Source organism: Eschrichtius robustus, chromosome 12, assembly GCF_028021215.1.
Source record: "Eschrichtius robustus isolate mEscRob2 chromosome 12, mEscRob2.pri, whole genome shotgun sequence".
Taxonomy (NCBI): Eukaryota; Metazoa; Chordata; class Mammalia; order Artiodactyla; family Eschrichtiidae; genus Eschrichtius; species Eschrichtius robustus.
Genome location: NC_090835.1, coordinates 101,578,087 through 101,602,633, shown reverse-complemented (window position 1 = coordinate 101,602,633; position 24,547 = coordinate 101,578,087). Strand labels below are relative to the sequence as shown.

Below are 24,547 nucleotides of genomic sequence, written 5' to 3'. Positions count from 1 at the left end.
TCATAGAATCTTTAATAACACTGGAAAATGCTTTAAGCATATTGGAACATATATATAGTATGACCTAAATTTTGGTGAGATTTGGAAATTACAGATCATTTCCATTTTCCCCTTTCTACTTTTTGTCTGCTCTTGAAATTTTTCTGGAATGAGCGTGTATTCATCAGCAATTAAATTAGCATCATTCAAAAAATAAGTCTTTTTCTCGAGAGACAAAGGTCTTCACTTTGAGGCACTTGAGCCTATTTGTCTAATTTAAGAAAAAAAATTCCTGTTTCTTTAAATTCAAGTTCTGCGTTGGGCCGCCCCTGGGAGGTTGTGCTGAATTTTCCCCATTAAGCAGTTTCCTAAGGAGAAACCACCTGATCAAGCACTCACTGCACCAATTTCTTCAGATTTTTAATTTCAAAACATTTCGCTTGTCAGAGGTAGACCGGGGAGCCCTGTCAGGGGCTGCTGGTGTTTGGCAGTGACAGTGGAAGTACAGGAAGGAACGGAGCTCCCGAGCAAGCCAGCAGACTTTAATCAGCTTCTGGTCCTGCAAGAGCCAAGATTTACAAGGGCCTCACACCCCCAGGTGTAAGCAGAGTGATGCATACAGTGTAGCTGCGAGGTTTTATAGCAGTGTTATCACTCAGAGCACAGAGACATAAATGCAGAGGGATCGGAAGACAAGAACATAATGTTTTCACACGCTAAGCTTAATTTCAATATCGTTTCGTGTTCCTGGGGCTTCCTTATGAATGACTGTAAAACTTCATTGTTTTCGAAAATTAGTGGGTCGCAAGGAGAATTGCACATTTGATGACTCTGATGGAATGGGTTGGTATACTGGTGGCCTTGCCTCACACCAGGGCATGCTTAAGTTGGCCCAAGTTTCAGGGAAAAGATCTGAAGAAAATGACAAAGGATGAAAGGAAACTTTTTTTTTTTTTTTTTTGCATTTGACAAAAACTAAATTAAAAAAAAAGAAAAAGAAGAAAAGAAGAACACAATGCCAAGAACGTTCTTAGCAGTCATGCCTATAATTTAACAGTAGCTCTAGGGTACCTCTAACTTACATGGCCAGTGTGTGCTAGATGGGGTGGGGTGACACATGCAGCTTTTGAACTTGACAACATTGCACAGATAATGTTTGCATAATCCCCTCCCAATTTCGGAACAATTTCTTGTTGTATTATATATATTGCATCTACAGCTGTTTAAAATTTTTCTCACTGTGAGAGCCTGGTGAGGTGGACATCTTCTTGTGAAAACCCCAGAGAGCCAGCTGCCTCTTCCTAGTCTGAAAAACATCAGGAGAGACAAGTAACATTACGGATTCGTAATCCCACATGGAAGTACACAATATTATCCTAACTAAATGTTCTCCTTTTGCATCCCCAAGACTTATTAATACACGGGATAAAAAGCTATGGGAGCTCTCGCTTCCACAGTGTGTAAGATGGATATCATATTCCAGCTGTTCAATGTGGAAGCTTTTGTCCCAGATTCATCAAATTCTAGTGGAAATAAACAGAATGTGGGGATCTGATTCTCACAGTCTGTCTGAGTGCACTCTCTTCATTTCTCCTCTCTTCTGTACTGAAAATATTACCTGAAATCACGTATGTTCTCAATTTTTTACTTGCACTTTTATCTCAACTGAGTCTGTGTTTTGCCACCAGACTGTGAGAAATACCTCAAACATTCTAAGTCCTTTCCAGGGGGAGAGACACTGATTTTAGCTACACTGTCATACAGTCTCCTTTGCTCATTCCTTTTCCAAGACCTCTACACATTTTCTTTAGGACTGTGGTCTTCTCCCCGTCAACTCTCAACCCTCTCTTGACATTTTCTTCCTGGACTATTAACCACTATCTATGTGTTGATGACTTTCAAATTTATGTTGCTTTTCCAGACTTCTCCCACGAGCTACAGATTTTGTATCTAACTATTTGACATTTGCATATGTACGTCTATTAGGCATCTCAAGTGCAACATGGCTGGAATGGAACTATTGATTTCTGGTCCACACTGCTCCTTTGAAAAGGAAGTTATTTGGGTCTTTGCCATTAGCAGAGTAAATGACACTGGCCCATCCCCTAACTGTTCACACTTAACACCTGGTTGTCAATTTTCATTTCCTGTTCTTCACATTCTAAACCCATCCAATTCATAAAAGCTACTTCACAGAGATATTTTTGAAGAGCTCATTCATTATTTTTAAAAATCTCTTCCCTGTTACTCTGCTTCTCTCTGAAAAGTCAGAAGAGGTTCCTGAGAGAGTTGTGGGAATACGGTATGTTTTAGGTGATGTAGTGGGATGAGGACAAAGGGCCATTTGTTCTTCTTGGCGTCCTTTCACGCCTTCTGGTCATTAAGGCTATCTCGCTCACTGCCTGGTCACTGCTTGCCCAGCTGATGGCTCTCCACTTGGTCAGAATCCAGTGGTGGTCCCCGGATAATTCAGCCAATCCTCAGCTCTTACTGATGCTCTTGTGACCAGGCTAAGTTTCTGTCATCCCCTGCAGCCAAGCCCTGGTCTTGCTGATGCTGTGGAATGACCACAGTGGGTGCCTCTCAACTCAACGGCCTTTCCAGCTTCTTCCATCAGGGCAGGAGACCTTTCCAGGTTTGTCCCCATGCTCCCAGGAACAGGAAATCTCACTTCTACCGCATACTTTGTACCGTACGTTTTTAGTGCAAGCTTAAATTTGGTAGGATATAGGATAGAGGGAGGCTGCACTTCGAGTTTCAGTCAGCTACTGTAACCTACCTCCTCTCTGGACCAAAGACTAGGACACAAGATAGAGAACTGTGTATCTTAGAACCCACCTCTGTTTATTCTGATTCTATACCTCTCACTCCTATCTACCAATTCCAAAGCAACAAGAAGAAACAGGCTTCAGGCTTTTATCCTCTCTAAATAATATCTTCCTCCATCCCAGTTCTGATCTCAACACTGAGCTTTTTATGGATTGTGTTTGGGAGAGTGAAACCAACATATTCATTGGGGAGGCTAAATTAGGAAGTATTTCAAAAATCTTGTGCTATTGCAATTGCATGGCTATAATAGTTATTTGTGCATATTATTTAGAATATGAATTTTAACATCATCAACAAAATTAAGATACTGCATTTAAAAATTCAGGAAGACAGCTTGAACCCCTGGGAATGTATTCATTGAGTTCAGGTAAGAAATATTACAATTAATTTTTTGTTTTATTGCTTAGAATATGAGTTACTACAATACTACATGTGCACTTGAGAAGAATTTTGCTGGATGATGTTCTAAAAAACCACTTATGATATATATGATAGCATGGTACCATTTATGAATTATTATAATATTAATATAGTCACTCAAGTTTTTTGTTACTGTTTGTATACTCGAAGTGAGATTGATCCTGTTCAAATAAGACAGATTTCGATCAGATGTATCAGAAAACCCTGGACACAATGACTGCAAATGACATGAGAAGAGATTACCAAAGGCTTATTCTGGCCATTGTGAGCCAGTAGGAGGGATTTTTTCTTTTTAAATAAATGAAGCTATTCAAAGCTTATCTCAAAGCTGACCTGAATACAGCAATATCCACCATCACTCAACAAAAAGAGCTATTTACCAAGGACCATGTCCTGGTATTGCGCTTGGTTTGCACATGTGGTTATTATTGCCTTAATTCCAATGTTAGTTTTTCTCTGTATATGATCAATGTAAAACCATAAAACAATGATGTAGGAAGAATGCATGTTTATAAAGTATAGCTCTCACTGTTCTTATTCTAATTAGAATAACAAATTAAAGTCACATCAATCTCTAAAAAACTTTTTCTCCGTTATTTTCTTTTAGTCCATCCACATTATTATATTTAAAGTGGGATTTTTATAGACAGCATATACTTGGGTATGTGGTATGCTTTTTTGTTCCAATTTGATAATGACTGGCTTCTAATTGGTGTGTTTAGACCTTATAAGTATAATTTCATTATTCATTTGGTTGGAGTCAGGTCCACCATTTTATTATTTTTCTCTTTATCAACACCTTAAAAAAATATTTTCCTCCTTTTCTGACTTCTTTTGGAATATTTGAATATTTCCAATATTTCATTTTAATCTACATTTTGGATTTTTTACTATATTTTTGTACCATTATTTTGGTGTTTATGGATTATAAATGTACATTCCTAAATTTTCATAGTCTATTACAGTTAATATCTCACCACTTTAAGTGAAACATAGAAGCCTTGCAAACATATAGGTCTCTTTACCCTCTATCTTCTATACTATTATTGCTATATTTACTACATCTGCATATATTGAAAAGTACAAGACAATGTTATGTTTTTATCTCATTTAGATAGTCATACATATATTATGGAAGTCTAGAGCAGAGGAAAATAGTCTATTATATTTACCAAGATATATACCATTTCTGTTCTACCATCATTCTTAAAGGTTCTAGTTTCCTTCTGGTGTCATTTCACTTCAGCCTAAAGAACTTCCTTTAGCCCATTTTCTGTACCTGATCTGCTGGATGAATTCTCTTAGTTTTTCCTTACAAGAGGATGCTTTATTTAACCTTCATTCTTGAAGGATGTTTTAATTGGATACAGAATTCTGACTTGACAGTTTGGGGGTTTTTTTTCCGACATTTTAAAGGTATTTTTTCACTGCATCTACATTGTTTCTAAGTAATCCCCTATATGCAATGTGTCATTTTTCTCTGGCTGCTTTCAGGATTTGCTTCTCTGTCTTTGATTTTTAGCAACTTAATTATGTTTCAGAGTGCAGTTTATTTTGAGCTTATCTTGATTAGAATTTGCTGACCTTCTTGAATCTTAAATGTACGTTGTTTATCAAATTGGGGAAGTTTTCAGCCATTACTTTTTTTTTTTTTTTTGGCACCAATCTCTCTTCTCCTGAGACTTTAATTACACAACTGCTAGCTATTTTGCCAGATAATCTGAACTGTACATAAAGCTTCTGATAGCCAACTTCAAGAGTTCAGATTTCTTCTTGCATTAGTCATATGGCCTATGCTTTGGGATAGCTCTATGATTGCTCTTTTGAGAGGTTTTATCAAATATCTAACAGCTGCAAAGATTTCTTGATAAACATTACATATATAATTTTTAATTTTATAAATAATAAGTACAAATAATGAGCATATACAGTCTTCCCATTTCTATAGTGACCTTTATGAAAGGAAGTTGACACACATAATCTTATTCTCACGTGTGAATTTTAATGTTCTGATCGTAACATCAAATAAACCCTGAGTTTTTTGGGTTTTGATTTTTTTTAACTACAGCCTGGTGGTCTGTCTGCAATAAACTTTACATGTGAGGAAAAAATAAAATTTTATTTGCTGCTTACAGACTAAATAACGCTTTTAAAGAAGAAAGTTTACTGATGTTGTAAGCAACATGATGCCTCCTGGGATGAGGGATGACCTGCCTAAAAGCACCTCCTGCTTCCCCGCCTCTGTTTCTTCGTATTCTTTTAATTAAGAAGCTTGCTGATGAAAGGTTCATTAGCAGGCACATTTCCCATTCTTGGTAAAATAAGGTTATTTTAAGAAATGTAACAGGCTCAAGATGCCATATTAAATATGAGTGCCTCATCTCTCGTATTTCATCCTTCAGGTGGCACATGAAAACCTTTCTGTTTCTTCAAATTGTTCCCTTACTATGATCCTGGTAACATAAATATATATTTCCTCTTGTAGGAATGCCGTATACTTGGATGGCATTGCTATATCACTGAGCTTGTCATGGGATAATTCTGTTCCCAGAAAGGCAAGACCTGAATTTCTCCCTGAAATCAGTTATTCACCCTGTCAGCCACCATAGCTCTGCAAATCACCATGGTAGGGGATGGGGGAAAGATGTGTCTCTCAGACCAGAAAATGAACTCAATAAAGATCCTAGTTTGCCACCATCAAGGACCCCTGGGAGAGCGTTTCCAATCTTATTGGTTGTAAAGAGTTTCCTTTGTTCAGCAGCAAGCTGGGAGTTAAAAAGCAAGGAAGTAGGAAGTTCCTAAAAATTTATAAGGGCTCTTTGGAGTAAAGGTGTGGTAGTTGTGTCTCCGAAGTGGTATTTAATAGGGCAGGGTCTTCCCACTGAGTAAATTAGCAGGATCATAAACTGGCTGTTAGCTTGAAAATTTTTCCATTTTCATCTTGTTTCCCCGCTAAGTATTTAACAAATTTTTTGTAAGTTGAGGGCTACTATGTTGAAATATCCAAGGAAAGGAAAGACTATCCACACTTCTGTTAGAATTTGAAAGTGGAAAGAATGTATTTGCATTTCAGCCAGGTCACAGCTGTAATTGAGGTGAGAACCCCGAAAGGAGGTGACATCAGGAGGACACTTCTGGCATCACATCATTCAACCAGTAACCACACATGGAGATTACCTTTCCAGGGGTAAAGCCTTAAAGGGTTTTTTTGCTGTAAAGTTTAAGAAGGAAACAAGTTCTCTCATGCCATCCCTACCTGATGTGGTCCCTAATGCTTCAACTCCTATAGAACTGACTCATTATCACATTAATAATTGCCCCAAATTGTCTCCTACTTTTTTAAAGGATGTCTACGGTTTCTACCTATTCTAATAGAATTGTATGTTCTTTGAAGTTAGGGATGTGACTTAAAACTGGCTATTTTTCTCACAAAGATCGTAACATACTGTGCTGTGATATAACATATTCAACATTTTCAAAAGGTAGATGGTAACCTAGACTTTACAATTATTTTTAATGTTTCATTTTAAAAGGTAATAGTTTAATCACTAATCATTAGAGAAATGCAAATCAAAACTACAATGAGGTATCACCCCACACCAGTCAGAATGGCCATCATCAAAAAATCTACAAACAAATGCTGGAGAGGATGTGGAGAAAAGGGAACCCTCTTGCACTGTTGGTGGGAATGTAAATTGATACAGCTACTATGGAGAACAGTATGGAGTTTCCTTAAAAAGCTAAAAGTAGAACTACCATACGACCCAGCAATCCCACTACTGGGCATATACCCTGAGAAAACCATAATTCAAAAAGAGTCACGTACCACAATATTTATTGAAGCACTATTTACAATAATCAGGACATGGAAGCAACCTAAGTGTCCATCGACAGATGAATGGATAAAGAAGATGTGGCACATATATACAATGGAATATTACTCAGCCCTAAAAAGAAACGAAATTGAGTTATTTGTAGTGAGGTGGATGGATTTAGAGTCTGTCATACAGAGTGAAGTAAGTCAGAAAGAGAAAAACAAATACCATATGCTAACATATATATGGAATCTAAAAAAAAAAAAAAAAATATGGTTCTGAAGAACCTAGGGGCAGGACAGGAATAAAGATGCAGACGTAGAGAATGGACTTGAGGACACAGGGAGGGGTAAGGGTAAGCTGGGACGAAGTGAGAGAGTGGCATGTACATATATACACTACCAAATGTAAAATAGGTAGCTAGTGGGAAGCAGCCGCATAGCACAGGGAGATCAGCTCAGTGCTTTGTGACCACCTAGAGGGATGGGATAGGGAGGGTGGGAGGGAGACGCAAAAGGGAGGAGATATGGGGTTATATGTACACGTAGAGCTGATTCAACTTGTTATACAGAAGAAACTAACACATCATTGTAAAACAATTATACTCCAATAAAGATGTTAAAAAAGAAAGTAGTAGTTTAAACTGTATCATGCTCAACGAACTAGCAACCTCTGTCTCCAGTTCTTTTGTGAAATATAATGTTATATATTAGTATTATCAAATTCAAATAACTGTGGAGGGAAGAGAGAGAACACAGGTGCTTGGAACAAAAAGACCCAAGTTTCAGCCCAGGCTTTGCCTCTTACCGGAAACTTTGTCCAAGTCTTGGAGCCTCTCTTCAGTATGGGTATAATCATCAAATAGGAAAATAAAAATCTTTTGTGTAAAGTTATAGCAATTCTTTACAATTATCTATGTGAAGGTGCTTTATTAAGTTCTTTACGGTGGTAGGAGTAGCTGCCCTGTGTTAATAGTTACACCAGGACCTAGAAAAGCACTTTTAGAGAATTTGCGGGAGAAGATGTTCTTTAATAGGAAGATATAAAAGCATTCCAAGTTAAATACTAAACTTGATAAAAGGAAGCAATATAATACACCCTAGATGTATAGTATAAGCTGTGATATCCATAGTCACATTCATCTATATCAAATGACTTAAAGAAGATATCCAAGAGGGTACCCGATTACAAACTACAAAAATCAAGTAATTTTCCTTCTTCCTATAAGAGAATATTGCCATTTAATAAAGGAAAAGGTACCAATGATTCAGTGATAAATAAGCAAGAAAGCTAAGGATAAACACACACACACACACACACACACACACAAAGACTGGAAATGTTCTTTCTCCTTTATTGCACCAATTCTATTCAACCTACTATGTGAGGGCTTCAGCTTCTTGCTCAAAATTCAGTAATGTGCTGACTTAAGAAGTCATCTAGGCTTTCAATGAAGCTTCCTTTCTTAAACTAAAACTGAATCTTAAAACCGTGCTAATGTGTTTTAAGTCTGTGTGGCTGTTTCACATACAAAAGTACAAATGTACATTTCAAGGTCATAGCTTCCAAATATCCAACAATGGAAATCCTCAGTGTTCTTTCACTTAACCTACACATTGCTTCAAACACTGTCGTTTATAAAGCAATAATGAAAATAACAAGTCTATAAACCTGTGCTTAACGGCAGGGGTTTTGGGCTCCCAGGTCTTCAGACCTGTACTTTACGCAGTGATTTATACTTAGTGGAATTAAGGAAACAGTATAAAGAGGGGGAGAAAAGGAGGGAACACTCACTCAAAGGGGCTGTGTGTGTGTGTGTGTGTGTGTGTGTCTTTGTGTGTGTTTGTGTGTGTGCGTTATGTGTTGTCACGGAAAAGGAACAGCAGGAGGAATCAGAAGATGCAGGGGAAAAAAGCTCAGAGACCTTTGGCCAGGAAACCACTGCCTGTGGCAAAACAAACAAACAACCCATATGATGTCTGTAAATACTCTGAAAACCCTAGCGCAATATGGGGTGAGGGAAACCACTGGGGGAATGGCAACTGTGATATTTTATACACATGGGGGAAATTAGTGCGGTCTGCTGCTTGGAAGTGGGCTAAGGTGCATATTTTGAATCTGCAAGCAATTTTTTAAAAAATCTTTTGGCCACTCTGCCAGGTATGTGGGATCTTATTTCCCCGAACAGGGATCGAACCCAGCCACCTGCAGTGGAAGTGTGGAGTCTTAACCGCTGGACCACCAAGGAAGTCCCTCTGCAAGCAATTTTGACTTAGGTTACACGTTTTTGGTGGTACCTGTGGGTGAGAGGCTAGTGGAGATTATTGGGAAGGGAGGGACAGTACCACTGCATTAAAGGATCTTCTTCTATATTTAAAGGTAAAGGGGCTGCAAACAGATGCACTGGGTGATTTCATGCATTCTCACGGCTATTTCTTTCTTGGGCCTTGAAGCCAACACACTAGCTTTTTATGTTACACATTTTCTTCACTGACACAAGAGTGTCTTGAAAGAGAGGCCAAGAGAGAAAGGATCTAACGTCTACTACCCAGATTCCCAAGTCGATTTTGTGAGATGTCCTACAGTCCGATGTCTTACTTGTTGGAATGATATGTCTTATGGTCCAGGCAGTGACTCTGTTTGAATGACAACCGTAAAGCCAATTAACTGCTTGCATTACTTTTCTTACTTTGCACAGAATTGGCCATTTTTTAGTCTCAAGCCTCAGTCTTATCATTTTAGTTCTTTGTGAGGAAAATAACATGTTTTAGCCCACTTTCTATGGACTTTCTTGTTTCAGGAAGATACCTTTATTATTATTATCTACCTACCTATGTTGAGATACATAAAGTATTAATATGACTTTGAAATCTTCCTCCATTAAAATTACAGGATTCAGGTAAAATATGTTATTCTGGTCCTTAAGTGATCTTCTATGCTCTGGAAAAACCTTCCCGCCTGTAGGGCCTCCTCAAGGTCTTCCGAGGATTCCTTTGCTGGTTCTTAGTACAGGAACAAGCCCTGCTCACGATCAGTGTCTGGGGAACAATATCGCAATTCTAAGTTGGCATAGAATGAAAAACTGAAAAATTCATTCCCTAATGCTTGGCTTTTGATGTCTTGGCACATAAGCTGAGATTCCTGTGTTGAACATCTAGCAAAGGCCATTTTACCATGTATCATTTCTAAATTACATATCGAGGGCAAAATGGCATATAACCTACTTACATATTTGTAACCATACAAACATAAAAGTAAAGGCAAAAAGATTCTTATTCAGGAGGGTTTCATCCCTTTCCTGAAACATTCTGATACTTGCAAAGATCACACCTGGCAAAACGTCCCAGATTTTAGCCCTGGATGTGACATTTATTATGATGGACAGGTCATCTCTCTGAGTCTCACTAATTTCCCTCACCTGTGAAATTGTCTGATCCTATTACCTCAAGGCTTCTCTAAGGAACAAATAAAATAATGTTGACAACATGTTAAAGACCTTCATGTATGATACTAACATGAGGTACTATCATTCCTTTTAATGTTTTAAGTGAAAAACTACAAATTGACTATATTTCCATGAGATATTTAAAGAACTGTTTGTTAGATCATAGCAGTAAAATCTTTTGGGTTAAAAATAATAACAAAAGAGCCAAGGAAAAGGCATATCCTCTCTAGAGAAGTTTTATTTCTTATGATCATCCTTCTACACTCTGACTTGTTAAGCAAATATTCTCATCTATACATTTGTATAACACTCTTACAGTATAAGGTAAGAAAAAAAACACCAAAAATCAAGGCAGATGTAAACATTCCCTTTCATTCTAATTACCTAACAGCAAAATTCTCTTGCTTCATGAATCACTGGGATGTAATTATAAATTCAGTTGGGGCTGGGGAAACCTTCATCAAAAACAGCATAGAAGAATTACATAAAGAAACATTTGTTGAGGTTCACGTGTTTTTTAAACATGTGAAAATCATATTTATGCCCTTTTTGATATATCTATTAATGAAAAACCAATTTATCTATTTACACTGTCTAGACTATCATTTGTTAAGCCAATGAACTCATAATGATTAGGCTTAAGAAACAAATGTAAACACAAAGGCCTCTTCCACCATTATACAGCACATTCAAAAATGTCAGGATTGGCTAAGTCTGGAGGAAGACACAATTAATAAAAAGTGTTTCAATTCAACTGTTTAGCTACTGCCATCATGTTTCCTCATTATATTCCTCTCAAAAAATTTGCTAGTGGCAATTTTCCTGAATACTGAAAATGGGAAATACCAGTGGCTGACAGGATCATTTCAAAAAATGTATAGCCATTACCAACATCATCATAGTAGACTCCTTATGCATGAGGGTTATGTGTTATATCTTTGGTTTCTGCCCAACAAAAAGAAAGTGGTTATGCATAGAATTTTCAAAGAATGAAGGAAGGAAGGGAGAAAGGGAGGAAGGGAGGAATGAAGAAAAGAAAGAAAGAAGAGAAGGAGGAAGGAAGGAGGGAAGGAAGGAAGGATTACCACTACCTAAACTGTTAGGTGACTTGGTTTAGCCATAAAATTTCCATTTAGCGTTAAAAACTAAACTTTCCTCTAATATTGATTCATGCAGAGAGTAGGTGATTTGCCTTCTCTGTGAATTCAATACATCAAATAGATAAGATCCTGGGTATGGGATCCCTACACCAAAACAAAACAACAAACTCAAGAAACACTTGGTGTTTATATGCTACTCCCCCAGACAACTGAATATCACATTTTATTTGTTGAGCTTATATGTGATATGAATTTTTCTTGGTGAAGAGTAGGCAAATGCATTACACTGTAAGGTGAATCAGGGTGCACGATACGGCGTATGTGGCACGTCCTGCCAGCAAGAATCAAGACTATTTAGCACTGCAAACGGGACAGAAACTCTGAACATTCACTCCTGTTTATGCCAGCCCCTTGGTGACAGACTTTCCTTCAATGAATTCTCAGCAGTTTTCTTGATAGACACAAATGATCTTGGAGAAATAGAGAAAAACAGAAGGCAAATAGAGCTGCAGCATTTACTGCTGAACATGGAAAACCATCCTGAGGACAATCAACTACATTAGTTTATGACAATGAAGCTTTCATCAGTGTGGCAAAAATTTCAGTAAAGTGCACTGTTCCTTCATGACCGTTCCTGGACTCTGGTGAAATAGTTTGCTTATCCGTTTAAGGATTGCAGAAAATAACAACTCCCTTCCAGGTATGGTAATGAAGAAGATGATATTAAACTGTTCATTGGGTCAATCTCCACCATCGCTTACAAATAATGAATATGTCTGTTACAAGACTGAAATTACCCTACATTCTTTTAGGAAGAGAAAAAAGTCCTAACAAAATTTTGATATTTGAAGTGACCCTAAAGCTATAGCCAATAAAACGATTCTCAGAAAAACACTGTTATCATAACAGAACCAGTTCTCTTTCAGCCCTGATGATCTTCAGTGTCCTTTCCTCTTACGTGATTGCATGGTATGCAACAATAGACTATCATAAGCATTATATGAGGCTCAAGAGGAAAAAACAACTAATACCATTAATAACTTTTTTTCTTTTCTTGGCATTTATTATTGAACCTTGGGGTCAAAGTCCTCCAGGCTATGTTGCTCTAAAATCCCTTAAAAAAATCTTAGGGGGGATAAAAAAAAGACTGCTTGTGTTCTTCATGTTTAAAAGAAAAGAGAGAATATAGATTATGTGTACATACAGAGTCATAAATTCTGAGTATCCAAATGTCCTACATAGTAATCTGATTTCTTGAAAGAGGTGAGGGAGCGGCAATGTATGTTTTTGTCTCCATGGAATCTACCTGAGGACTCATGGGAGTTGGCAGGAGAGGTGATTCTTTCCTGCTTATCAATCCTTACCATCCAGCCAAACAGAGAAGAAGCAGAGATGGTGTCCTCATGAGGAAGCAGGCCTCTGCACAGGCACATTCAGTTCAAGTCAACATTACTTGAATGTTTACTGTGTGAGAGTTCCTATCCTAGGTTTGGGAGGGAAGCAGATATCCTGAAGAAACAGGACAACTTAAGGAGCTTTTGAGTAGTAAGAAAAGAAATGACATTCAGTGAAAAACATAAAATATGATCAGAATACGATCAATATAAAGTTCTTAATTGTCTGAACACATGCAGATGGAGAAGTTGGTTTCTGTTGGATTGGTCAGGCAGATCCCAGAAAGGCTCATGGTGGAGCTGGTATCCAGCCTGACCTTGAAATGCAGAGGATTTTGACTGGACAAGATCGTGGGGAAGGGGACTCCATGAAAGAAACACAACTGCAAAGGCCTCGAGTTAGAAATGTTAAGTGTATATTTGAGGAAAAGCAAATATCCAGGTATTGAGAGGGTTATATTAGGTTGAACTCTCTAGAGTCAACCCAGATCTGCCCTGTATACCTTAAGTACCCGGAATTTTGTTCCTTCAACTGGAATCTAAAAAGAAAAAAAAATTCCCAGTAATCTCAAGTTTTATGAGCTTGACTTTTAAATTCATGTTTCCATTTCCATGATAGTATTTGAGGTGATGAAGATGATCTAAAATTAGGTTACTCTGTAAACATGATAAAGACCACTGATCTGGGCACTTGAAATGGGTGGACATAAAAGTATGTAAACTGCCCCTTAATAAAGATGTTAAAGTTTATTTTACCCACTTTAAAGAGGCAAAAAAAAAAAATCTTTTAAAATAATGAAGTAAGACTTTCATTACTTAACTCTATGTTTATCATACTACAGTCTGCTGACCACTGTGAAGTTCTTAGCTATATTTTAAGGGATGCCCAAGAATTCCTTTAAAAGGCATTTTGAAAGCTTATTCCTAGGGTATACAGGAATAAGATGGAAATTAAGAGATGAGAAGGACAGATTTTAAAAGGGTACACACATTAAAAGAAATTGTCAACAGGGACAATTTGGTTTTTATATTAAAAATTCCTTTGATAATACATGATACAAAGAAATGGTCTGATTTGAACCAATGCACATATGGCATGTATCAGTATCTCTATCCCAGATTCGATTGTCACTGTTTTCCCATGTAGACTCCTCAGAGTTTGAAACCAACTCCCTCTTGGTCAAAGGTAGCTAGTTTCCTGTACTTAGATTCTCTTGTCCTTCCCTTCAGACTTTGCAATATCTAAAGCATTATATAAATTTCAAAAAAACCTGAGGGTCTAGTTAAAAATTGCATTCTTTGTTTAAAAATAAACTTAGTGACATATCTCATTTCATCCTAAAGAAAAAAATAAGCTTATTTTTCAAGATTTTATATGTGACTAGAGATACTTAGAAGCGGCCTGCAAAGGAATATCAGCAAAATATGAAAAACCAAAGGTTTGAAGGCATTCTAGAAGGATCCAAACTTTGGAGAGGGCAGACTTTATTTATTTGATAAATCATGAAATACTTACAAAAACAAAAACAATACAACCCAGAAACATGCTTTTCATAGCAAGAAATTAAAAATAAGCAAGTTTCTTAAGCAAAGAGATAAATGGGTCATAGATCAACCTGGTGACAGGTTGTAGAGTGACAATGAGAGCTTTTCCAACAGCTTGCCTGAGAAGAAGCCAAGGGACCAGCCTGGAAACCAGAAACTAAATGTAGATGGCAGCGTGAGTCACTTGGAGCCCCACGATGTGACTCTCGTTGCTGCCAAACATACAGCAGGAAGAGTCACAACAGCTTAGCTGTATTTTAGAACCTAATCAAGGCATAAAGCACAACTGCTGCTGTTGGCAGTGACAATGGAAACCAAACTGCATTCCTAATTGGAAGGGAGGGAATGTGGACAAAGAGAAACAACCAACCAAATCTCATCAGGACAAAGTGTGACCAGGTTCTGCCACCAAGGTAAGCAATGTGCACGTTTCACCAAAACTTGAACGATATCAGTCAGAATGGACCAGGAGACACGCTGTAAACATGTTGGCCTATACGTTCTTACAACATTGATACTGTCTGGGATTTTCTTTCCTCCCAGTCTGAAGATAGATCATAAGGCCATGATGCAGCAGACAGATTGTCATGACTGAAACACCTGTTTGTGAGCGTAACATGAATTGCTGGTTTTGTCTGTTTCATATTCTTTCTGCATAATGGATGCTCCTAAATGGTACAAGACTGTTGCTTGTAAAGGATTTTAAATTGTGCCTGATATTTTTCCCTTTCACAGAGCACTTTATAGGTCTTTTTTTTTCCTAATTGTGAAAATAACATGTATTCATTATGAAAATTAATAGGAAATTTATAAAAGCACAAAGAAGATCAAAGGAAGAGCTAACCACTTGGACAACTTTATGTATATCTTTGTAACTTTTGACTTCACTTTACAGTCTTTCATGGGTCATTTCTGCACCAGTTCATATTGAAATACTGGGAACGCTGGTTTTGGAATGGACACAGGAAGTGAGGTACTAATACAGTACGAGTCTTTTTCTTTCCTGTTTATCCAGTCTTGGTGCTCCCTATTACCTGTATCTGCTAAACTCTTTTCTGTGCTCCAAAATATCGTAACATTTTATCCCCTGCTTGGAGCATCCTTTCTTTTGGTGGCCAATTTGTCCTTGGACTACTTACTCTTCATCTTAAATCCCCATCTCAATCATCTTCTACAGTGTGAGAGCTTCAATGGCCCTTTCAAATGGGTTAATACTATCTTTGTTGAAGGTACCACAATAATATCCAGCAAATAGCTCTATTATTCCACTAGCTTAATGTATTGTTATTATATTTTCACTTATTTATTTCCTTACTGGACTACAAGGGAAGAGACACTCTTTTAACTTACTTTCACTTGCACCTAAGAAAAGTATGTACTTCCTAAAAAGATGATCAATTAAAAAGTGGTGAATAAATGAATGGATGGATAAATAAATAAAGTTACTTCATCTCTCTGAGCCTCAATCTTCTCATCTGCAAAATGGGAGTAATGACAAACCCCTATGTTTGCTCTGAGAATTAAATGAACCAACATATAAATTGCTTGACATTAGAGACTGAGCCACAGTAATAGCTATTTCTTTGCTCCCTTCATTCCTAAAAAATATTACTTAAATTCTAAGAATTATTTTAAAAATTCTCTTTGACCTACCAAAATGCAAGTGTTCAGAGTCAAACAAATGATTTCTCTGAACAAGTAGTAATGCTGTGGTGACACTTTTGCAATATTAATTTATCCAAGCTTTGTGACTATTAAAAGTCCAAAGAACACCTTATAGAAACTAAATAAGTAAAAGGAACAAAGAGGAATAGCCAAGATTGTATTTCGATAGGGTTGTATTTTAGTCTCATTAAAACCTATACTAATGCAAGTAATGTTGGAAAACTTGTGTTTCTCAAAAAACACTAAGATGCGAAAAAGTGTTTGACTTTCATTTTTCCTGGTAAAGAACATTATACTTCCAATGAAAAAAGAAAGACATTGTTTAATGCCTCACATGAAATTTAATTTCACACCACATAATTATTAAAAGATAAGTAGCTCCTGCATTATTAATAAGAATAAATAATAATATGGCAATTAAATAACTATCACTAATGACTTCTTCATTAATATGTTAGTAGTTGGCTGTTTTATCATGAAGAGAAATTAGAGTAAGATAGTCGAAACATTCAGTAAATAATAAAACAGGAAGCTGTGTATTGTGTCTTGGTTAATTACAAATGTATCGGATTCTTAGGGATCGCTAAAGAAGAAATTTGCGTACTGAGTAAAGAAGTAGTTCAAAGCTAATAGGTGCTTTGTTACAAACAAAACTCTCTCATGTCTCTTTGAGTTTAAGTTTGTTTACTCTTAGAAAAACTTGATTTCCTGTGTCTGAAGAAAATAAGCTTATAAAAAAGATGAAAAAGCTGCTATATAGCGCTCCAGTAAAGGGCGGCTAACAAATTAAGTGTTAATGAATCAAAAACATATGGATTACACTTCACTTCAAATAGAAATGATTTTAGAATCAAGGGGGAAAGTACTTAGCAAAATGTAAATAAGTCTTTGGCAATCTTAAAGCACAAACATTTGAGGTATCTTCAGAAAGCTCCTAGTTATTACTTTCTTTAGTCGTTATCTATCGTTTTCACTTCATAGAAGAGGTCAATCTCTCCATGCCCAAATGATCTTTCAAAAGTTTAACAACATATTGGGTAAGTTATAAACAAACATCCCAGAAGTTCAGAGATAAAAAAAGATGAAAGGAGAAAAGTGTATCAATTAACCAAAACCATCACACCGACACAGAAAAATCTGCTCTGCTCCTTGCTTACCATGATTTAAAAAACAAAGCCAAAATGTCAGTTGTCATGTACCTTTTAAAAATTATCCTCTTTTATATATACATATATATATATATATATATATATATATATATATATATATATATATATATTAAACTGTAGCTAAGATTTATATTTTCCAATTAGATCAATATCAATCTTTTTATTGCACAAGAACTGGAACTTATATGCTGTGGCTAATTCTAATTACAGTCTACATTTATAGAAAAACCTTTAAAAGATAACTGTCTTCATGCTTCTTTAGAATTGGGAATTTGTTCAATGCAAGAAGAAAATAACCCTGGATATGGAGTTCAGAATAGATATTTTATTACTGAGCAGAAACCTCTTTATTTAAGATAATTTAGGCATAATCGTAAGCTGTATTCACTCAAGTCCCTAAGAGACATTCTTTACTGGAAAAAAAAAAATGTTCTTCTTGAATGCAGCAATGTTTTTAACACCTAGTCTACTACCTTCCCAACAAAGAACAGTTCATGTACCATCCTGCATTGCTGCATGTCTCTTTCACTAAGGATTCTGTTCTGGAGCCTAAGATTCTTATTTCTTACTAGTGGACACTTAACTCAGTGCCTTTCAGACGGTTGGAAACGGGTGAAGGCTGTAAGTGTAAAAGTCCACTGGGATCACAGTCAGGGACCGGAAGGGTTCCATGTAGATGGTTTCAGGGCCCACCGTGTGTTCTCCTGCTATCAGGACTGAAGATGCTCTTCAGCTCTAGTTGACTTAGACCCTGCTTCCCACCTCCTAGACTCAGAGCAGCCTGTTTGTGCTCTGAACCAACAAGATTCAAGTCTTCTTTGCTTGGTAGTCACCACTCTGACATGTTGTTTATCCTCACCTACTTTCAAGTCCCCACCAAGCTTGTAAAATGCTCAAAGCCTTGGACCTGTCCCTCGGCTGCAGCACAAGATGATGAACATGTGATAACACATAAACACAATCCATAAGTGACTGTGGGATTTGATTGGATAGTTAGAGAATGCCATGGGTCATTTGGACCTTTCATGAATAAACAACTCTTAATGATGGAAAACTGAAGCATGTATTAGACAGAGTGCATTAAGCTATTTACTTTCCAAGAAGCGAAAGTATTAGTTACAGCTTTAAAATAAGCAATTTATAAAATTCAATGCAAAGGCAACTCAAAGTCTTAACCGAATGAGTTACTTCTTTTTATTAAAACTGTCTATGGCTTCCCACTGCCTGTGATAAATATCTATTCCTGACTAGTGTGCACTTTCCTAGTTTCCAGTCTACCTCTCTAGGCTGATCTCCCTCCTTCTTTCCATCCTTCTGTCCTTTGTTCCAGCCAAAACAAATTGCTTTCAGTTTTCAGACTTGCTTGGTATTTCCTGTCACTATACCTCGACTCACTGTCTCCTTTTTCTTAGGGATGATAATTGGGTCGATAATATTCAGTTCATAGGCTCATTATTTAATTGCAAAGACAGATTCTGAATACAGACTTTTGCATGGAAAAATCTATCAAGTGTCTCCACCTCAAGCCCCCATCAACATGCTTCCACTTTTTCTGTTTGCTGCCACCTTGCAATTTATGACCCACGTCAAAGCTTTCACTGCACTCCCTGGCTGTATTCCCCAAGTAGAGATGAGTAATACTTCCAGGAAAACGCGGCAGTCGTACCACAACACAATGCCCGCAATTTTCTGTGTCAATAACAATGGTTAGTTTTACCTCCTTAGTAATTCATCGGTAAATGTAGGTTCAGGTTTTCTTAATCATCTCCTTTTATTAAAAATTATAAATTGTATAGAACCTTCATAATAGAATTTCATCAAGAATGAACTAAATAACTCAATTGTTGCGGTCCCTACCCAAGTACACAAAAGTAGTGGATAAATAGCAAGGATAAGAGAACAGGGTGTGTTTCTATGTGTGTGTGATTCCCTGTATGTACGCATTCATGATAAGAGGTGGGCAGCTCCTTCTCAGAGTATCTTACATATTTCCACTGTACAGCCATCCCTTAATAAAAGCTATTCTAACATACAACAAAAATATTCATCTTCATTAATTGCATATGGTAGTTCTCAGATAACACAGACACTCAAGTAATAGACTTTTTAGTTGTTATACTTTCCAGTTACACTGTTTGATTGGATCTCTAAATTTACACTCCATTGTCCCACGATGCACAACTGTCCTAACTCTCCAACTCTGCCTAGTATCCTGCTAATTCTATGAGCTTCGATAGTCCATTCTAAAGTGATAGTTTCTTTAAGAAAATAATTACAATGTAAATTAGTCTTCAACAAATAGTAAGGCACGTTTTGGAATTAAATGCCTAAGTACTGAAGCTTTGCTTCCCGATAATGGTTAAAACCGTTATATAAGTTGAAGCATATCCATACAATCTATGTACCTAGAAATATCATTTCTTCTGTTGCTAATGAAGGTCCTACAGCACAAATTTATTAAAGGTATACGTTTGCATGGGATAATAATTGGGTCGATAATATTAAATTCATAGGCTCATTATTTAATTGCAAGGGCAGATTATGAATACAGCTTCTAAAATGTATTTTAATGAAAAACACTACATCCTGACCTAATCATATCAACCTTATGCTATCTAATTAAGGATGCAAAAAATCATTAGAGTCGCAAAATATTAGTTCCAGCTCCATCAGGCTGGGAGCTGCCCCTTCATGAATATATATTTTTTTACTCCATGATAAATAGTTAATGAGGTAAAAATGACAAAATTTGCATGTAGGCAAATTAGTTTAATAGAATGATGTCTTTTCTGACTACTGAAAGTGACCTTTTCCTTCTCAAAAAAATGGCTAAAATACTTTGGAATTATCATCTGGCTGTCTTTGCACAAATGATGAATTGTATATATGAACAATATAAAAATTACAAAATGCAATAATCCTAAATTCTCATCATACTCTAAATGTATTCTGTGCTTTTGCATTTACCAATTTAATAAAATGAAATTAAGCATATTATAAAGTGTCCATTTATGTGGCAATTTTTAATCCAGAGCATAAAAATGAGAAGCACGTGCTTAATAGCTAGCACTACGGCAAATATCTAGATCAAATTTTTAAAGCACAAGAATTCTAGACTACTTACTTGAAATACTTTTATATTAAAATGTCCACTCCACTCTTAATTTAGCATTTTAGATTATAGATGATTGCTCTCAATTAAACTGGTATAATATCTTGAAATCAGTACATCAATTATTCAACAGTGCTACCCTGCTTCCCTATTGAAATAAACTAGACAAGCAAACATGAAACAAGTTAAGAAGAATAACATACAAAAATTAATCACAAGGAAGAGAAAGGCTTCATAGTATAAACACCAGGTCATGAAGAGATGTGACAAACAAATAAAATATATAGGTCTATCATTTAACTTTGAGAATGTTTCTGTGTGCTTAACAAACATCACCCCAACAGCAAGAAATAACAGGTGTTCTACAGATTTTCAAATGAGTTGCATAAACATCTCTATGAGTCTCATCACTGATGGATGCTGAGTCTGTGTTGTGAAAGGAACAGCAGCAGTTCATCCAGATGTATTAGCTTCTGTTAATGGCTCAACAGAATCTAAGACAAAATATTTTACTTAAGACACAAATGCCTTTGATTAAATTGTTTACTTTGGTTACATTTAATCAAATTGTCTTTTCTCTGGTCCATTTGAATGTGTGCACACAGTCAGCATGATGGGCTACAAGCTCAAGTGACACTCTCTCCCTGAGTTCCACTCTTGTCCCTCACGTGTCAGCTAAGCCATTTTACAAAGACGAGAATAAATATTAATTTTAAAGAATTAAGGAATTTCACAATCTCCTTTAATTTTCCTTCTAGCACTTAAGCACTAGTTGATTTCTCCCTCCCTCCCTCTTCTCCTCTCTTTCCTCCTGTTCTTCCCATTCTCCCCCATCTCTCATTCTCTGTCTTCTCTAGCTAGAATAAAAATAATTCTCTATTTTTCTCTGTATTCTCTTGTTCAACTCAAATCATTTTGGTACTTAACTTTGGTTGCCTTCCAAATTTCTAAACTTCCATGTTGTGAAACTTAATGACAAAATAAAATGAACAGGCACTTCGAAATTATCCTAGAGAGAAAGTGCTCTTGGCTTGATTTTTAGGATCATTTTAACCACTTTGGCCTTTTAAAAAGTATGCTGTTAGTCAAGGATTTTTGAAGAAGAAACCAAAATGAATATAAGGTAAAGTAAAAACTGTTTTACTTCAAGTCAAGGACAGTGGTCTTGAAAATGTCTACTGTAATTTTAAACTAATTATTAAATTAACAGAATTCAAGACATATTGAGTATATTGTTAGTAAACCCATGTGGAATTTTTTTAAAAGCTAATGTTTAGGTTTCTATCAAGTAGAGAACAGGATGAGGTAGATCTTATGTCTATTATACGGGCAGAATAAATATGTTTAATAATTCGATGGTCCATGCACACATTCTTTTATGTGCTGAAAAAATAGACAATAAAAATGTACTATATTCTGCAGGCCCTGTTAGGGATTGAGGACACAAAGATGGAGAAACTATTGGTTTATTACACAAGAAGATCTTCGTCTAAAGAGGAAGAGGGACACACGGGGAGTTAATCCCTAGATTGTGTGTTAAATGCTGGAAAGGTCAAGTAAAACAGGCAGTTTTAGCAAAAAGGAGATGGTTCGCTCTGGCAGCTCCACCGAGAAAACACTCAAACTGAGCCCTAGAGAATAATTCGTTTGCCCGGTGGTACATGAGGAGTTGGGAGGCTGTCCTTCCAAACAGAGAGAAATGTACGGTAATGTGAAACAGTATGACATATTTAGCAAATTATCCATATTTTTATATGGCCTCCTCATGTTTTGCTAAGAAGCATTTGGTAAGAGGAATGTTGAGAGAGGATGGGAGAGATGAGCACACAGGAGATATCACTGGAGAGGTAGAAAAGAATCAGACCAGACAGCAAACACACAATAGTATGAAGTTATTGAAGGTTTTATGACAGGGGACTGCAGGGTCAGACTTGCATTTTAGAAATACTATTTTGACAAGAGAGGAGAGTGAATTCATGGACAGTGCAACAACGTGGCAACTGTAGCATGAGATTGAAGGCAGAGAAAGCCACTGGCAAAGTATGGCTGTCATTCAGAAGGTGTGTATTGAGGTCCTAGACATAGGTAGTAGCAAATGGAATAGAGAAGAGGAGTTATTAAAGAAGACAAAGAAAAGACTAGAAAAACTCTGAGTTTTAGATCTTTGTGATTCAGAGTACATGAAAATGCCAAGTACAGAGATTATGGAAGTGTAAATGGCACAGGTAAAATGTGTGCATTAATTAATTAACTAATTAAGTCGGTTTTGTTTGGACCATACTAGGTTTTAGGTAAATTTGGGACATTCATCTGGAGATATCAAGTAGGCTGCTGGATTGTATTTTGGGGGGACTCAGAAAGGAGGTGTATTCTGGAGACACGTATTTGATCATCTTCAGCCGGATGGAAGACACGGTTTGAAAGGAGGTTTATCAAAGGACAGTGTGGAGAGCCAGACAAGGAATAAACCAAGTACAGAACCCTGGGAGGTGCTGACACATAAGAGGCTGGTGAAGCCAATGAAAAGGCAAAGGAGATTTCTCCTGAAAGAGGGAAATTAGTCTAGCGGACTGACTAACAAAAGCTTCAAAGGAGAAAGGCAGAAATACTATCCCTTTCCTCCTGTTCACTCAAAGTCACTTTAAAGCTGAAAATCTTGTCATGTGTGGAAACTCATTCTCTTATGTTCTTCATAACCGTTGTGTAATGTTGCCATATATATTATATATATATATATATACACATATATATATGTATATGGCAGGTATCAATAAATATTTTTATAAGAAAATCAGAGTGCTGAACTATAAGTACCATCTGGTCATGTCTCCTCATTTCGACTAATAAAAAAATCAACATACAATTGAGTGGCAAGATTTGTACAGTTGTGGCGATCAAATTCAATAGTAAATGGCTTCAAAAACAATGTGAGAAAATTTAACAGCTGGCTGATACGCTAACAGAATGAGCTTCTTTCGTGCAGTCAAAACACAAATCTACTTCAAACCAACTCACCTTCCTTCTCTCACCATTGAGTCCTCTCCATTGCTCAGATCTTTTTACTATATAGCTTAGTTCCTGATTGGAAATCTCCAAATCGTATGGTATAAAAAACTTGGTTTCTTCACTGTGGATGCGCTGAAATGCGTCTAATATCCAGGAATCGTTGTGCAATCTAAAAGCAAAATCATTTGTTATCTGGTTTTTTTTCCCAAATATTGTTTGCTTTTTTCCAAAAATGTTAAACACTTTGTCTCTTTTATAAATTTCTATGTATTTAATTCACTAGTCCCCTTTCTTTTTCAGAAATTATTTGACTAAGATTCCAGAAATGATTTAATAGTTTTCTCTGCTAGATATCATAATCCAACAACAACAATTTGGGAGTTTTACAGCTATCTCCTAGAAGCCTACTATGTCTGAGTCTAAGTTATAGACTGTAGAAAAATGAGAAATATTTAGCCATTAGTTTGTATATGAGTGTCCAAATTAGTTCAAATGTAAGGGATTTGTCAAAGGAAATTTGAGTTTGGATTTATATTTCCTCAGCAAGTTGGTTTTAGAGTCATGCCACTAGCTCAGTCAGCACAGAGGTTTTGCTTGGTTGGTTGCTTGGTTGGTGAGTAATAAATGGACAAATCTGGTGAAGAATCTAATCTGATGAACCACTCATTTAATCTTTTCCCATTTTTCAAAACAACTCCAAATATTCATTTAGAAAAGCACTGCTTTTCTTGTGATATTGATAAAGTGACAACAAAGTATCTTACTAAAAAATATTAATACTTCATTAGTAACATTTAGATGAGTATTATAAACATTAATTAAGCCAATGCTTATAAAACTTTCCCATAAATTACCTCTAAGTTCAGAGAAGAGAAAGTGTGTATTCTATCCCTAATCTATCAGTATATTTGTTTTAATATAATGTTTGTTTTTTGTAAAAGTTTAAGTAAAATTAAAACTCTGGGGAAATATCATTTTTATCCTGTGACTTAGTGGACACTTGGCTGACCATGTTTGCCTGGAACCAGTTTAAGAAAGACAGAATTGTGCCACTAACAGTCTGTAGGC

The 24,547-nt window shown here is 36.4% G+C and overlaps 1 protein-coding gene across 1 annotated transcript in view; it reads right to left on the bottom strand.

The window, feature by feature from the left end:
* Positions 1–24,547, bottom strand: part of LOC137774129 (uncharacterized) — a gene marked incomplete at its 5' end in the record, with an annotated part of 281,651 nt that overhangs the window by 45,517 nt on the left and 211,587 nt on the right. The window contains 1 exon segment of the mRNA XM_068559236.1: positions 23,489–23,648. Coding sequence (XP_068415337.1) covers positions 23,489–23,648 — 160 coding nt within the window.